Raw genomic sequence first — 16273 nt, 5'->3', positions numbered from 1 at the left:
CTCTTAGTTTGATCATTCTCAACTCATGCCAAGAGTAATTAAAAATTTAACAATTAAATTCGTTTAGTAAACCGGCCGAATAAAATTACCTTGAATATTGAATGAGTCATGATTTTGGAAATAATGATGCATTGGTAATTTTATGATGTGAATTGAATTAAAAATTGATATTAACATACCTCATGAATGATTACAAGTAATTAAGCTCATGGAAAAATTGAAACATATTGTGATAACAGAATCAATCATGTGAACACAGATTATAAAAATTGATTCAACTGTTTATGACATAAGGTTTTTGAGGGATAAAAATTGCAGGAAACTACACCATTACAAAGCCACCATTATACTCTTTAGAACTTAAAACAGACTAGAAGAAGAGACAGGATTAAGTATCAGATCAAATGATTTATTCTGAACAATATCACAATGAAATTTCAGGATATCAGATTTTCAGGAGATCTATGTGCTTGGCCAAAATTAAATCTTGAGAATTAAAATGTCACTCATGACAAACAGATATAATTATTTACAAGGAACTTGATTTTTCCTATATCTCTCTCTCTTCCTTTCTTATATCACTTATCTGCAGCTATGTAAAGCCTTAAATTGGAGAAGGTAAAATGAATATTTGTACTTGATTGTTGATGGTTGGATATAAGGAATGATAAGTAGCAGTGAAGCACCATTAAGCTTCCTCACTGGTAGTTAGTCCTGCAATTTCTTTCAGTGGCTTCCACATAAACTTTCTCCTGATCATCACATGAGACCAATATCAAATAGGAAGCAAAGCAATATAAAGGTGAAAATTAAGAAGCATTTGGGATGTTTGTGTTGTTGTAGAATGGATGTAACAATGTTATGTTCTGTTCTGTTCTCCTTAGTTCCACACCTTTTTAGTGAAAACAAAATAAATGTTATATGCTACTTTTCATGCCGTTCTAACAAGCTTATCAAGCACAAGTTTTACAGCAGAAAGCACTGATAATTTCTAGACACAAGCAACAACAACAACAAAAGAAAAAACTACAATAACAAAAGGTTCAGAAGGTTAGCTTTACCAGTTTCCACATTCAGCAATGACCCTCACGTTAGGCCTAAGTGTTGGAAGCAAAGCTAGGAACTGCAGTTCTGCCTTAGAGAGTACCTGTGGAAGATAACACATATTTACACATAACAATGATAGCATTCCGTAATGGGGTACTTTAATGGAAGACTTTAATTTCGATACTTTATCAATAGTAAGAAGTTTAGTGTCAATCTATTAGAATTCAGTATTCACTGTAGATATGAACTTTTACTGAGCAAATTGTGACTTCAAAACGAATTACATTTTGATATTAATTATTGAAATTGTACTACGTTTGAATAATTTCTTATAACTGTTCACTTTAAATACTAAGATTACACTGACTTGAGGAGTAATTGCACTTACCCATCCTCAAGACTTATACCAAATGAGACTGAAAACCAGATAGAAAACAATGCTAAGATTAGGAATTGACCGAGCAGTAGGTAGGAGTTGAAAACAATGGTCCTATATACAGTCATTTTGGCCTTAGAAATTAAGAAAATACAAAATAATTTTTTGAAAGTGTAATTTGGCTATTAGTCTAAAACATATGTATTCAAATACAAGTAAAGAAGTGATATAATCCTCACACCTTGGCTTCAAGTATCCACACCACCAATCCTTTGGCATTTGGTGGCAATGCTTCTAATCTGTAATCAACTTCTGGAGGATAATACCACCTTGCTATTGGCTGCTTTCCAACATGAGGCTGAGATTCATCACAAAATCATTGGCAATTAGAGACTAACATTAACATAGAATCATCCATGAAGAACAAGCAACCAAAAATGGTTAAGCAACTAGAAACAAGAATCTTGTGAAAAAACTCACAGGGTAAACAGGGTGAATCTTGGTGAGGGTGGTTTCAGGGTCACCAAGGCCACGAGCTGAGAGGTCAAGGAAATAGTAGCCTTGACGTATGAGACGTGACAAGTAACGCCCCTCATAGCCTCCCTCGTGAGGAGGGTATATTGCAAGTGCTTTGTGCTCTTCAACATCTGAAAGCCAACGATCAATATCAAGCCATACCAAGTCCCCTCCAACGAAGTCTCCTAGCCCTCTACACTGCACAACCCCTACCCTTTTGGATGTGTTGCTGTAACCATCTTTTCCTCTCCAACCCTTCATCACTGCAACACTTTTGGTGCCCATGAAACTGTTTCTCAGTGGTTGCTGCTGCTTCTTTGTGCGCTGAACATTGCTCAAGCAGGTTGCCCCTCCATAACCCAAGCTACCACTGCATGACATTTTTTCTGTTTTAGTGAGTACCCTTTTGTCACTAAATTTGAGAGGTTGGTTATTGGAGATTTAGGTTCATGGTGTTTTTTGGAAGGTAGAAGAAAATGTTAGCTTGTGCTGGTAGTAGAAGTTCGTGACAAAATTAGTGTTGTATGGTGGAGAAATGAGATAAAGTGATCACTGATAGAAGGTTTGTCTTCACTTGTAACCTTTTATTGGAGATTATACCATGTGGTATACCTTCACCACTTTTTCCTTAAAACAATTTAAAAAAATTTAAGATTTTCCCAAAAATTCAAAAAAAAAAATAACAGGAAGTTAAGTTTTTTAAACATGTTACTTGTGTTTGATTTCAGATATATACATATAAAAAAGATTTTATTAACAAAATACAACTCATTTTAATGATATTTAGCATTTAAAAAGAGAGTATTCATCTAAAATATTAAACTCTATCTAAAATTAGTTGAAGTTGAAGAATAATAGCACCTATGAAATGTAGGCAATTGATTCCAGTATCCAATCAATTTTGACTCGCATCCAACGAAAAATTTAAAATCTCATTCTATCCTTTTCACACATTTGTTTATGGATTTCAATATCTGGAAATCATTTTTATACATTTCGGATTTTAAAATCCAGAACGTCATTTTCATATTTCATTTAAGCTTCCGGATGACCATATCCAAAAGTGAGTTATGAGTTCTGGATTTTCATATCCGGAATGGTGTGCTGTAAATGATGCTGGGGATTGAGATTTGGAACTCATTTATGTTGTCCAAATAAGGTTTTTTTACTATGATGGGGTTAATTTTTTTGGTTTTTACTTAAATGGGGTCTGTTTAAAAAAAATTACAAATTTAGGCAAGTCGTGCCTAATTAGGACGACTTCATATCCAGAAGTCATCCCAATTAGGCACGACTTCTGTCATGTCATACTAAAGTCGTGCCAACTTGGTACGACTTCTGCCTTGTCATACTGAAGTCATGCCAACTTGGCAAGACTTCTGCCATGTCATAATTTTTTATTTTATTTTTTATTTTATTGTTTATATATTGGGTAGTAAGTTATGTAATGTTAAAAATTAATTTATTCTCATCATTACGTGTTCTGTAAAATCATTACTTCTCAAGCTATTTATTTTGCAAATTCACAACAATAATTCTCTATTTATTTTCCAAATATAATAAGTTTTCATTTATCTATTTATTTCCAAATTCAATAACAATTTTCTTCATTTTTAATTAATCAAATAATCAAGTTATTGTATTACATTACCGTCAAATATGATCCATACACGATTATCCAATTTTTTGTTCCTTAAAACTAACACTCTTAGAAAATTATGTATTAAATTAATTTTTAACATTACATAACTTACTATCTAATATATAAACAATAAATTTTAAAAAAAAAATGACGTGGTAGAAGTCGTGCCAAGTTGGCACGACTTCTGTATGACAAGGCAGAAGTCGTGCCAAGTTGGCACGACTTCAATATGACGGGACAGAAGTCGTGTCAAGTTGGCACGACTTCAGTATGACATGGCAAAAGTCGTGCCTAATTGAAACGATTTCTGTATATGAAGTCGTGCCGAATTGGCACGACTTGCCTAAATTTGTAATTTTTTTTATACGGACCCATTTTGGTAAAAACCAAAAAAATTAACCCCATCATGGTCAAAAAACCTCCAAATAAGCTTCCAAACGGTGAAATCCAGAAGTGACATATTAGTTCTAGATTTGTATATCTGGAACTTTGTAATTTGACTTACGGATATGAATACACGAAAGACAAAAATTTAAAATTATTAAGGACAAAATAGACATTTCATGTTAGTGTATTGGGTGCAGATCTGAATTGATATGATGCAGAGAGAATCAACCTGAAATGTATATAAGACTTGGGCTATTCAATTTCTTAAAAAAAAAAAAAAAAGGAACGTGTTTCGGTTAAGGCAATTACTTCCTCCACTATAACACTACACTCAATAAAAGGGGAAAAGATAAAAATACCATTTCGAACTCCCTTTTCCAGAACACAATAATCTCTTCTGGATATTTTTTCCAAAATGAATTATTTTCAGTTTTGGATTTTTTTATCTGGAATGGGATTTTTTATTTTTTGTTTCCGGATTTTTATATCCGGAACACAATAATCTCTTCCGGATCTATTTTCCGGAGTGCATTATTTTCAATTCCAGATTTTCATTTCCAAAATAAAGGGTATTTTTGGAATTTTTAAATTTGTGTTGGTGCAGGTTCAAAAGTGTTGGGTGCAAGAAACAATTGCCTTCGGTCAATACCATATATGGTACATGACAAAAGAGAGACTATTTCTTCCTGCACCTCCATATGGAGGTTCAAGAAACAGTCCAAAAGAGAAACTTTACATTTTTGGCCCAATCCAATTAATTCTGGGCCTAAAATGCTTGCCCAACTGGCAAAATAAACTAGAGTGTGTTTGAATTGTTTTCTTATGTGTACTAGGATATTTCTTCTTGCACCCCATGGTTTCTTCCTGCTCATCCTACATTTTCTATTTCTCATATTTTCTTCATTTAGAAAAGGTTAACCTATCATATTACATTACATTTTGATGGAAGTCCTTCTGATCTTTTGAAAGACACTTCCGAACTATACAATATGAAAACTATTTTGAGAAAAAATAATTTTTGAATTGTGGAATTTAGAAACTTTCTCATGCAAAAAATGAAAATTTGGACTTTGTAGTTTAGAACTAAAAATTGACTTTTAAATTATACAATAAGGAAAAAAAATTAATGCAAATTTTTTTAAATTGTATAATTTAAAGTTAAAAGTACTTTCCATACTACATAATGTAGAACCTTTTTTATTAAAAAAAATAACTTTTAGATTATATAATAGAAAAGACACTTTTCATATCTATGAGGTGCAAAAAGAAATCCCCCATTCTAACTAAATTTGGTCTTTACAATTACGAAGTTATTAAACGACACTCCATAGAATTGTTATAAAATTTGTTACTTATTTAATTATTACAATTTTGACAAATAAATTCCTTGTGCCGTCTTATATATGACTATAAAAATAATATACATATGTACATAGTTATATATTTTGTGAACCTTAATAAATTGTAGGCTTTCAAAACCTTTTTTTTCTAGAAATAAAAATAAAAAATTATATTTATTAATATCACTGAAAATTATATGTTGGAATATGTGACAATTTATAAAAATTAGTTTGTAAGTAAAATAAAAAAGAAGTGAAAAAATGATATTATGAAATTTGATCATTTAAAAAATAGAGTTATTTGTAATTGGTAGCTAATTGAATACCAATTTATAATGTAGTTCATAATTTTTTTTATTAATAATAAAAACTACTTCGGATACTAATAATTTCTTAGTCTATAAAATAGTATCTAATTTAGTCAATATAATAACTATTTTTTTTTTCTAAAATTAATTTGTATTTAATGATTTTTTTGTAGTGTTGCATTCAAAGCATGTTTAAGAGAATAGTATGTATAGGGATGGCAAAGCGGAGTGGACTATGTGGGACGAATCGCAACCCACTAAGAAAAATATGAGGCGGGTTGTCTACCGTCCTGCATCACCCGCAGCCCGCACGGCCAAGTGCAGGGCGGGACAGGCTGGCCCGCATAACTTACAATTCTAGAAATTTCTTTTTACACTCCCATATTTTCTTCATTCACTCTCATATTTCACATTTCAAAATTTGTACTCACATCTTATTACGTATATGTAGTGAGAATAATATTGTGAGATCATTTACCTAATGCATCTAAATTAAAAAAATAATTAAATTTATTCATAATCCTATTTAAAAATTATTTTTTATTAATTTAAAAAATATATATTTCTTATGTGGGTCAGCCCGCGGGCCAACCCTTATGTAGGGCGGACTAGTAAAATCAGCACGCATATTCTATGCAGGGTGGGTCATCCCGCATTGTCATCCTTAGGCATGTAATATAATTTAAATTAGATAATTGTTTCACCATTAAAAGCTTTTGATACATTACTTCATATGCACACTTGAACATTATTTAATATTGAATCCCACTTTGACAGAAAATTCTCTCAGAACAAATGATATGTTCAAACATCCATTTAATGATGACATATTCTTCGATGTTGTCAAAGGATTTAACAAAATAAGGCGACTTTCTGGACTAAATTTAGAGGGTGAAAAATTTAGACATTTTTCTTCTTTTTTTCAAGTTCTTCAAATGCTATCACATAAGGTGAATTTGAACAAATGATATATCTTGTGTCCAACTTATTTGAAGAAAATGTTAATAATTGAAATCACGATTGTTTAGAGAGAAAATGACTCAATTTACAATCTATATGCTTAACTTTTAATTCATCCATCGAATCTCATTAATACCACATCCATCGAATCTCACTATACCAAATCTCCTCGTTTTATAACAAAGCAACATGATAACAATGATAACTCAAATGACGATCAATTCATTTTCAATTTAATCATTTTTTACATTATTTTAATAAAAATATTTATCACTTCCAATTTTATGACATGCAAAACAATTCATATTTATGTAACATATTTTATTATCACAATATGATGATTTATATTCATATGATATTTGCTTTAAATTTAAATTTAAGTTAAGTTTTTATTGCACACTTAAAAATATTAACAAGCTTAAGCAAATATTTAAATGCTTAAACAAATGTGACATTACACACCTAAACGGACATTATTTGAAGTGTTCCACACTCAATACAAAGGACATTAATTATTTGACATACTTAAATATATTTTGTTTGTTTTAAGTGATAAAATCTATAAGTAATTGCTTAAGCGCTATTTATGTAAAAATACCTATGCTTAAATAAGTTATCACATAGATTACTTTAAGCAACTTATATAATTTGCATAAGTGATTGACATTTTGCAACAAATATTCCTTATAATTAGCAACAACGTTAAATGTTACTTTAATAAGATTTTATGATAACAATGAACAGTGTCGAAATCCATGATAGAGTCTTATTTTTCATTACAAAAAAAAATTATGCCTATTTCTATGATAATATTATACATCATTACAAAATTCTTCAGAAAATTGGTTGCCACAAACTTTGAAGTGTTTTGTAATAAATCTAACATAAATATCACAAAAAAATTATTTATTTTTGGTAACAAAATGGTTGAAGAACAATGACATTCAAAATCTAGTACTGTCTTGAGGTTGACTAGTTATGTTCAAACAAGTAAAAAATTTAGAAAATTGTTCTTGAGTTAGCCAGCCCCTACAGAGAAAGATGGAAGAGTGTTAAGTGATGTGTCATTTTCTAAATCCATACAATTTCACCACATGTTATGGAGCATGCTATTGGCCTGCCAATAAACCTTTTATGCTCAATTTGAAGCCCTATACCATGGGAAGCACATGCAGGTGTCGTCTTTATGGATTCCTTTTCCCTATCTTTTTCTTCATATCTATATTTATTTTGTCCTTAGTTTGAAATGCAGAATCCTTCAGCCATAACTCATGGAGCTTGCCTACCTGGGTGGGTCTCTCTGCACACCCCACTTGCATTAGAACAAGATAAAATGGTTTCACCATCAAAATTATTGTATGCATGCATGCACTCATGTGAACATCCTTTAACCTCACTTACTACACTAACATTCAAATTCACATTGGACCACCATTGTAGGGAAGATATGTGAGAACTCAGAAGAAGAGGGTTTGCATTATACAAGATGCATTGAGATAAATAGTTTAAATAAATGTAAAATTCTTGTAACTACAAAAAAATTATTATAAAAATAATAATTAATTACTTAACTAAATTAAATATTATTTTTTAAAATTAAAAAAAAATTATTGATATATAAATTAATTTCTATTATTTAAATATTTTTTTAATTGGTAAGTGAATAATTTTAAAATTTAAATAATTGATAGAAAAATTTCGTAATTAATTAGATATCAATTAAAAATTATTTATAAAATTAAAATAAATATCAATAAATTTTTTAAGTTTCTAAATTATTGTTTAATTTAATTAATATACTAATTAATTTATATTTATATTTTAATTAATTTTTATTTAATAATTTTATTAGATTCAATCTACAGATAAAATATTTAATCATTACATTAACTATTAATAAATAATTATTCTAGTGATTAAAACAAACATTGCTAGAGAAATGGATGAGCAACCCAAAAAGGAATAACTTAGAGTAAGAATTGCAGTATCCAACATGCAGATGAGTAGAAACACAGTAACCTGAATTCAACAATACAATTTTATCTTGTGTAAAAAAAATTTAAAAAAACTTCACTGATAAATAAAATGTAGGAAACTAAAAAGTACAAGATATAATATTAGAGGTTGTACATATATACATTTTTTTATATTAATCTAGTAATAGTGTAACAACAATTCACCCATTAGCATACAATGGTACACACATCTTTTAGTTAAATAAATCGTTCAAATACTCAATGAATTTCACCCAGTAGTAATAAAATAGACAAAATAAAACAAATAGATTTGTGTAAAAGAAACTAAAAAGAACAAACAATAAAGTGTTATGTTTCAAATTTTATACTGTGAATTTAGTGGAACCCAAATCAGTGCTGACCAAACATACCAAAAGTAGTGGTCCTGCACTAGAATGACATCAACGTTAAACAAACAATCGAGACCAAGAAGAGAGTTAGGGCAAAATTCCTCTTCAGATTTAGGAGAGAATTTTTTTGTAATTAACACTAAGAACCAAACAACATACACTGTCCATCTCCTGAAACATCCAGCATTAAGTCATTAAATAGTAAAGAAATGTAAAATATCCAGTTCATGCGTACTTGCACCTCGAACTCCTAAAGAAACTCACTTAATTTTTAAGCTAGTTCAGTTAAACACATGCAAACCTACTTAAATAATATTATTCCATATTGGAACTATTGCCTCAAGAGTTGGAACTCAAGAAAAAGTACTTTTGCCAAAACCTTTTAGAACCCCAAAAATATCATATTTAAATTGTCAAAAAATGACACCCTAAAGAACATGTTCTCTGTTTGAGAATAGATATCCCACCAGTTCTAAAACAATTTAAATACTCAAATATACAAACTCTTAACTCTTTTTTATCTGTTATTCTCTTTAAAAAAAATGAATTCCATGGTAAAGAATATAAGAAAAATGATCATTAGTTTAGGGTAAACTCCATATTGATTCAAATATTTATAAATTTCAACATAATAGTAGAAGAACTGTGTAGCTCCAAGTTCCAACTTCCTAGACCCAAGTTCAGACTGATGGACAAGAAGACAGAGTTTGTAATATTTAATTTCAGACACTGCAACACTGGAAGGTTCATCAGTAACCATTTATATATGCAACAAAGAATTCTCTTTTCTTTTCATAAAAGGAAATTGAAAGAGTATGACAATGCATCATGCTATGTATGTATGTTTTCTTCTCATTTTATTATCATTTAGTATCCAATGAGTCCAGGTTGCTTCTCAATCTCATAGTGCACCTTTCATGATGATTGTTCTGCAACAACAGTACCTGAAATTGACACATCACAGTAAAATGTGTTACAATCACAGGCTAACTTGACCCTATTCTATGCATTGGTGGTCTTTGAGTTCCAACTAAGAGCCAAACCTTTGGGTTCTAAAAGAGACCAAAGTTGGCTTTTGTTGGTGTTTTGAAATAAAGTGATACACATATATACATATATAACATACATATACACACACCAGACACACACTACCCTGCAATCAATGTAGATAGGTAGTATATTTGTGAGGCATCTGTGACAGAGTTTAGAGCCAGCTAGCCAACCAAAATCAATATCAATCAGTAAAAATGAGATGACTAATAAATAATAAAAATAAAAAAGTGAATAGGAGAAAATAAAAAAGATTAAGAGGGGTATGTTGATAATTTTTTTTTGAATATTCTACTTACATCTTTCTAATTTACTGATGTGATTTGACACTGAAATACTTTTTCATTTTTCACTTTAATTCTTGGAATAGAAAAATTAATTTACTATAATTAGTGTCACTGTTAAGTGATAGCTGAACACAAAAAATATGACATCAAAAATTGTCAAAACTAATAATGACCACATGTCACAGACGTTAAAACCATAAAACTTTATATTACTAAAATTAAAATATAGTATATATAACTTATATTGCACCTAAATAACAAAATAAAATGCATTATAAAAATTACTTCCATATTTAAATTGAAATTATTTCTACATATATTTTATATTTTAAAGATATTTGTAAAACATTATACTATTTATATAAATATATTTTTCCAAAATAGCATTTTTTTAACTTTCTTCATTTATACACAAATTCACATTCATATTTTTAATTTATAATATGAAAATTATAATTTCTAAATCATCTCAAGTCGTAATCATTAAAATCGATGACCAATATTAAACATGCAGACAATCTTAACACAATAATATTAAATAAAATGTAGATAGTTAAAAATTAGTATCACTTAAAAACCGATTTTACATTTGAATTCAAAAGAACTTGATATATACAAAGCAATTCCAATAGCTATTATTTAATTATTTGTTTTAAATATATCTTACATTTAGAACTATACATTGTCTCTAATGGATATTAGAATTATTTATTTTATAAAATCATAAGAATTAAAATAATTTCAGTGACACTAACTTCTTAATCAAGAGAAAACTAAATATAAAGTAAAAAATAATATTTTTTAAAGAACTTTATATTTTTAAATGTTATAAAAGTAAAAAAAATATTAATCCATAAAAATATATTTATATTAAATATAAAATATTCATTTTTTTCGCATTTTGATACTCTAACCTAATATGTATAACATGGGCCACTTGAATTTTTCCCAGAATGGTTTTATTGCCTCTAAATTAATTAACTCAATATCTTCAATTAATCAGTTTAGTTGATAAGATAGAATATTCCTACATAATATATATAAAGTAAACCATTCAAATTAAATTCATCAACCTACTGAAAAATCTCAAGATGTAAAGCTACAGAGAAAAGAATTTGTTGCATAAATGATTTAGGAAGCTATAAATCCATGCATACCTAAACTAAAAATTAAGGGCATAGTTGGTGGAAGATCAATTTTCATATACTATATTATGTGCCAAGCATGTATATTGTACATTCAAAATTATGAGACAATATGGGGTCCACATCACTGTTTAGGATAATGGCAACATCATGTAAATGTACAAAATCTGAACTACTAACAATACTTTAGATGTTGTAAGAATCTTATCTTGTGCATGACAAATCATGTGATAGCATTGGTAAGTAGTAAGTACCATACAAAAACAATAAATAACTCTTATGATACTGGAAAAACAAGGTAATAACCTAATTCAATTTTCACCATCTACATATGTGGTCAAATACATACCAAAGCTTTCAGTATAAAAAAAAATCTACAACACCGTCAAATTTGCAATCAAGTTACAAAAGACAAAAAAAGAAATTATTGAAACATTTTCTCTAGTTTATTAAAAGTTACAATAAAACTAGTAAAACTAGCAAGATCAACTTTTTACTCTGAATTTAATTTTCTATAAATTATAACCAAAATAGGATATGTTAAAGGAAATTGCATTTCTAAGAGCTTCCTAAACATAAAAACTTCACAGCTTGTTTCTTATTTCCCTCATACAGGTAAATTCATCCCACAAATTTCCCCAAATCCAACACAAAACCATTACTACCCACTAAGCTTATGGTTTTAAAGCAAAGAGGGTGTAAATATGTTAATAATTAAAGTGATTGAAAGTTTGAGAACAATGTAAATAAATTTCAGCTTCATTAAAAAAAATTATATGCAACAGATTTAAATTGTTAGATTTTGGCCAGCTAATTTATACTACCTATTTAAAAAAAAAACTTCCTGATTAATGAGTTCTTCCAATGCATGAAATAAATCAGGGGGAATAAGTTAAAGAAAAAAATAAACTCTTCAACGATAATTTGTAAACGATAACTGAGATTGCTAAATGAACACAAATAAAATACAAAAGTTCTTTGAGTATAATTTCCATAACAAGTAATGACTATAATAAACCATTAGTTTTTAGTTTCAGATTTCATTGGATGACATTCAAATGAAATTGGACATTCTTTCATGCCAAAGAGTATGTGGAAAAAGTGAAGAAATCACTGAAACATGAGCAAGTCTTGACTAAAGAGTTATATATAGAGATAAAAAAAAATATCAACAAAAAAGAGGTATATATAGAGATAATGAGAAGATGAAGAAAAGGTAAATCATGATAAAAAAAATGTTACTATAATATAATGACATAAATATTAAAAGGGAGCTCCCTTCAGTCCAAGCAAAGACAAGAAAAGGATGAATTTTACCTCCTGCATCATTCACACATTCACAATAGCATACCATCAAGTCAATTCTATTGTGTTTGAATGAATGAGTCAGCAGATAATTCAAACCCTCTACCCATCCATGAGTGGACTGAAGGAAGCTCTCTTAAACTATTTCTCAAACCATACATCTTCATTATTCTTAGTCCAAAATTGGTACATTGCATATAAGAACATTTTGAACAAAAAATGTTACAACAACAATATTCCATCAGATCTAAAGATCAAACAAAATGACATCAAATGAGACAATACCTATTGAGTGGTTGCAAAAACACAGATAATCTAGAATTTAAAAGACAATACATATATATATATGTGTGTGTGTGTGAATCTTCACATAACATTTCATTCATGTGAAATCTGCTAGCATTTAATTTAATCAAAGACCAAGCAAAAATGCTGCAATAAAAAATAATAAGTAAACATATTCATAGTATATCCAAGAAGGTAAACAAATGGAAATTCAACAAACAGAGATGAATCTAGAATGACAGAACTACAATGCTCTCATTACTAGGCACAGAAGGAATCATTAACAATAATCCAAGGATTGAAGGACCTATAATTCATATTGACAAACACTGTAAACAGTATGTAGATATGGTGACAAATACTGAAGACTAACCTTTAATTAGTATTCATGGGTAAGACTAAACATTTTCCAGAAAGAAGGAATCATTTTCTTCCAAGCACTCAAATGCTTAATTAACAATGATTAATTAAGTATTAAAACTTTTTAATCATTTTTAACTAGCATGCAGACTGCCAAGGAATGTAAAGTTAATCGAAATTATATAACAGCTTTTGTGAAATTGGCTTCTAAGATGTTAAAAACAAGAACCCTAACCCTAGGACCTAAAAATATCAAAAGTACTCAGAAAAATACATTAAGATTCTCAAAAATATTTTTCCTTCTTGATACTAGAATAGTGTTCTTTTCTAACCCTTTGAATATCATTCAAAACAGATGAACAACAGATACACTAATAAATACACTGCATATAAAGATCACGATCGGACACAACAAAATCTAAAGTATATGATCAAATCACACAGGAGTATGCAATGTAATATTCATAGGCGCAAAAAAAATCAAAGGGTCAACTTCTTTATGCAACATGAATCAAAACCAAACTAACTGCATCTTGAACTTAATATACTTCTCCGGTTCTTCACACAAAGCGAACCAAAAACCGAAAGCTTGGAACAAAGAACAGTATCACAGGCACAGCTGCTAAAGGAGAAAAGAAACCAAATCAACAAAGAAAGGGGTGAGATGAAACATGAGTAAGAACACAGAATGAGTTCCATATAACTTTATCCCAGCAGGAAAAATAAACAGCTAGAAAAATGAAAAATGAAAAATAAAAATCAAAGGGTCGGAAGAAGCAGAAATCACGGAAGAGAAACTGTATTAAAGAAGTAGCAGAAGGAGAGAGAGAGAGAGAGAGAGGAGAATAGGGAGAGTAGTCAATGTCTTCGTGAGAGTTAGAGAAGGGAAAACGATTGAAGATCTCACATCCACACAAATTTGGTAAAACAGTAAAAGCACTGTTTCCAAAAACAAAAAAAATGAAACAAACAAAGGGGAAGCAAATATCATCTTTTCCTTTTCCAGAGTGAGAGGATTTTTCTCCACTCACACAACACAAACCAGAGATAGAAAAACCAGAACTAGCAAGAAAGGAGATTTTCATTTCCCATCATGTTTCTCCTTCTCTCATTTGCTCTCTCTCTAAAGCAAAAGAAAGACCCTTATCTCACACACACACTCTCACACAAACCGACATAAATGTTGTACTGTGTAAGTACAGTGAATAAAGGGTAAAAAAACAGGAAAGTGAGGATGGAAAAGTGGGGTTCCCGTTCCTTCTTTTAAGTCTCTCTATGTGCCAGTCACTTCACTGTTGTGCACTATTCTTTATTAGGCTCTGGTGACCAAGTGACACTACAATCTAGTGAATCTAGTGATCTACAATCTACATACCCTTCTCTCTCTCTCTCTCTCTTTTTATAGTGGCTATCCTACTACAGCTATTTCCTCGATCTGGTTTTTGTACATGGAAATCGATGAACACGGTGCGTATATATAGGGTTTGAGCTCACTAATGAGTCTGGCGGAGAAAATCATGAACCAGGGTACTTGAAATTATACAGTTTACAAAAAGATGACTCACCTGTCATCAACAGGTTTCCATGTCCACGTTTATCAGAGATTCTCCCACATTTTAAACTATCATAATAATCAACAATCACATTTCTATTATCTTATTTTCTTTCTTCATTATTTCATAAATAACTTGCATCTTTTCTTATTATTAAGTTATTACTTTAAACTATTCTAACGACATTTCATAAAATACATTAAAATTTATTTATATATTTAGTATAATTTATCTTTATTATTATAAACAAAAAGGTACAAAACATTTTCTTATGGATTTTACATGCTTATGGTTATTCACTTAATTATATTGTAATAATGTACTTTTAGTTTTTCATTTATTGTTTTAACGATGTGAATTGAGATTTCAATGAATTTTAATGTTTAAGTTAAGGAAAAAGATATTTATTTTAGTATTTATTAATATATTAAGAATAATTATTATTATTATTTATTTTAAGATATTATTAACATAATAAATAGGTCAATGTAGTAAAAAAAAATTATAATTCAAATATTTTATATTTTAAAAAAACACTAACTAGCTGAACTATTGATTAAAGAAATCAAAGTATTATTTTTTATTAGAAAATTTAAGACAATGTAATTTTTCATACAATTCTATCATAATAAGAATCCTTTTTAACATCTTCAAACTATTACAAAATAATAAGTTAGTTTTAGAAACTCCAAGGACTCAATTTCAAAAATCTACGTAATAAGAATCAAATTAGAAAATTAATTTATAAATATGTTTAAAATTTCAAACTACAGTTATATTTATGCAATGGTCTAATCATGTCATTCCCAAGTTCTAACTTTCTGACTGACTAAAGTGTTTTATTTGACCATGCCAATGACAAAAGAAAATTCTTTAAAAGATAACTAATTTATACTTTATTTGCAAAGTAAATAAATAAAATTAATCGAAGGAAAATATAGGTAAAATGAAAATAAATAAAAACAAATAATAATTTAATTTTATATATAAGAAATACGTAATTAGATACAGATGTAATCCATTATATGTTTTACGAATAGTTTTTCTGATTAAATAAATAGACAATCGATTACATTCAATACTTAATTAATTACTCTATTCTTTTAAAATAAAATTGTAACTTTTTTGCAATTAAATATAAAAGGTGTAACACTTACATTTATTTTCTTTTACATTTGTTCTTACACCATTTCCAAAATCATTGTATTTTTTCCTTTTCTTTCTATCCTCTGTTTCCCACTTCCAACCACGTTTTCAGTGAATCAAAATAAAATAATTTATGTGAAATTTTACACAATATTATTATTGTAAAGCCCCGTAAAATTATAGTTACAATACTAGTTGATA

The 16273-nt window shown here is 29.0% G+C and overlaps 1 protein-coding gene and 1 long non-coding RNA gene across 2 annotated transcripts; both read right to left on the bottom strand.

The window, feature by feature from the left end:
* Nucleotides 1–230: 230 nt before the first annotated feature.
* Nucleotides 231–2517, bottom strand: NDHN (NADH dehydrogenase-like complex N). The gene is made up of 4 exons (XM_068639326.2): nucleotides 1904–2517; nucleotides 1665–1781; nucleotides 1062–1147; nucleotides 231–752 (listed from the first exon to the last, which is right to left on the bottom strand). The coding sequence occupies exons 1-4, from the start codon at nucleotides 2318–2320 to the stop codon at nucleotides 689–691; spliced, it is 684 nt and encodes a 227-aa protein (XP_068495427.1). The 5' UTR covers nucleotides 2321–2517; the 3' UTR covers nucleotides 231–688.
* Nucleotides 2518–8893: 6376 nt separating this feature from the next.
* Nucleotides 8894–15006, bottom strand: LOC150027318 (uncharacterized). Its single transcript, XR_016521811.1, has 2 exons — nucleotides 14939–15006; nucleotides 8894–9885 (listed from the first exon to the last, which is right to left on the bottom strand). It is a non-coding gene; the product is annotated as an uncharacterized LOC150027318 (long non-coding RNA).
* Nucleotides 15007–16273: the final 1267 nt, after the last annotated feature.

This window comes from Phaseolus vulgaris, chromosome 6 (genome assembly GCF_051622355.1).
Source record: "Phaseolus vulgaris cultivar YP4 chromosome 6, ASM5162235v1, whole genome shotgun sequence".
Taxonomy (NCBI): Eukaryota; Viridiplantae; Streptophyta; class Magnoliopsida; order Fabales; family Fabaceae; genus Phaseolus; species Phaseolus vulgaris.
This window is presented reverse-complemented; position numbering and strand designations above follow the sequence as displayed.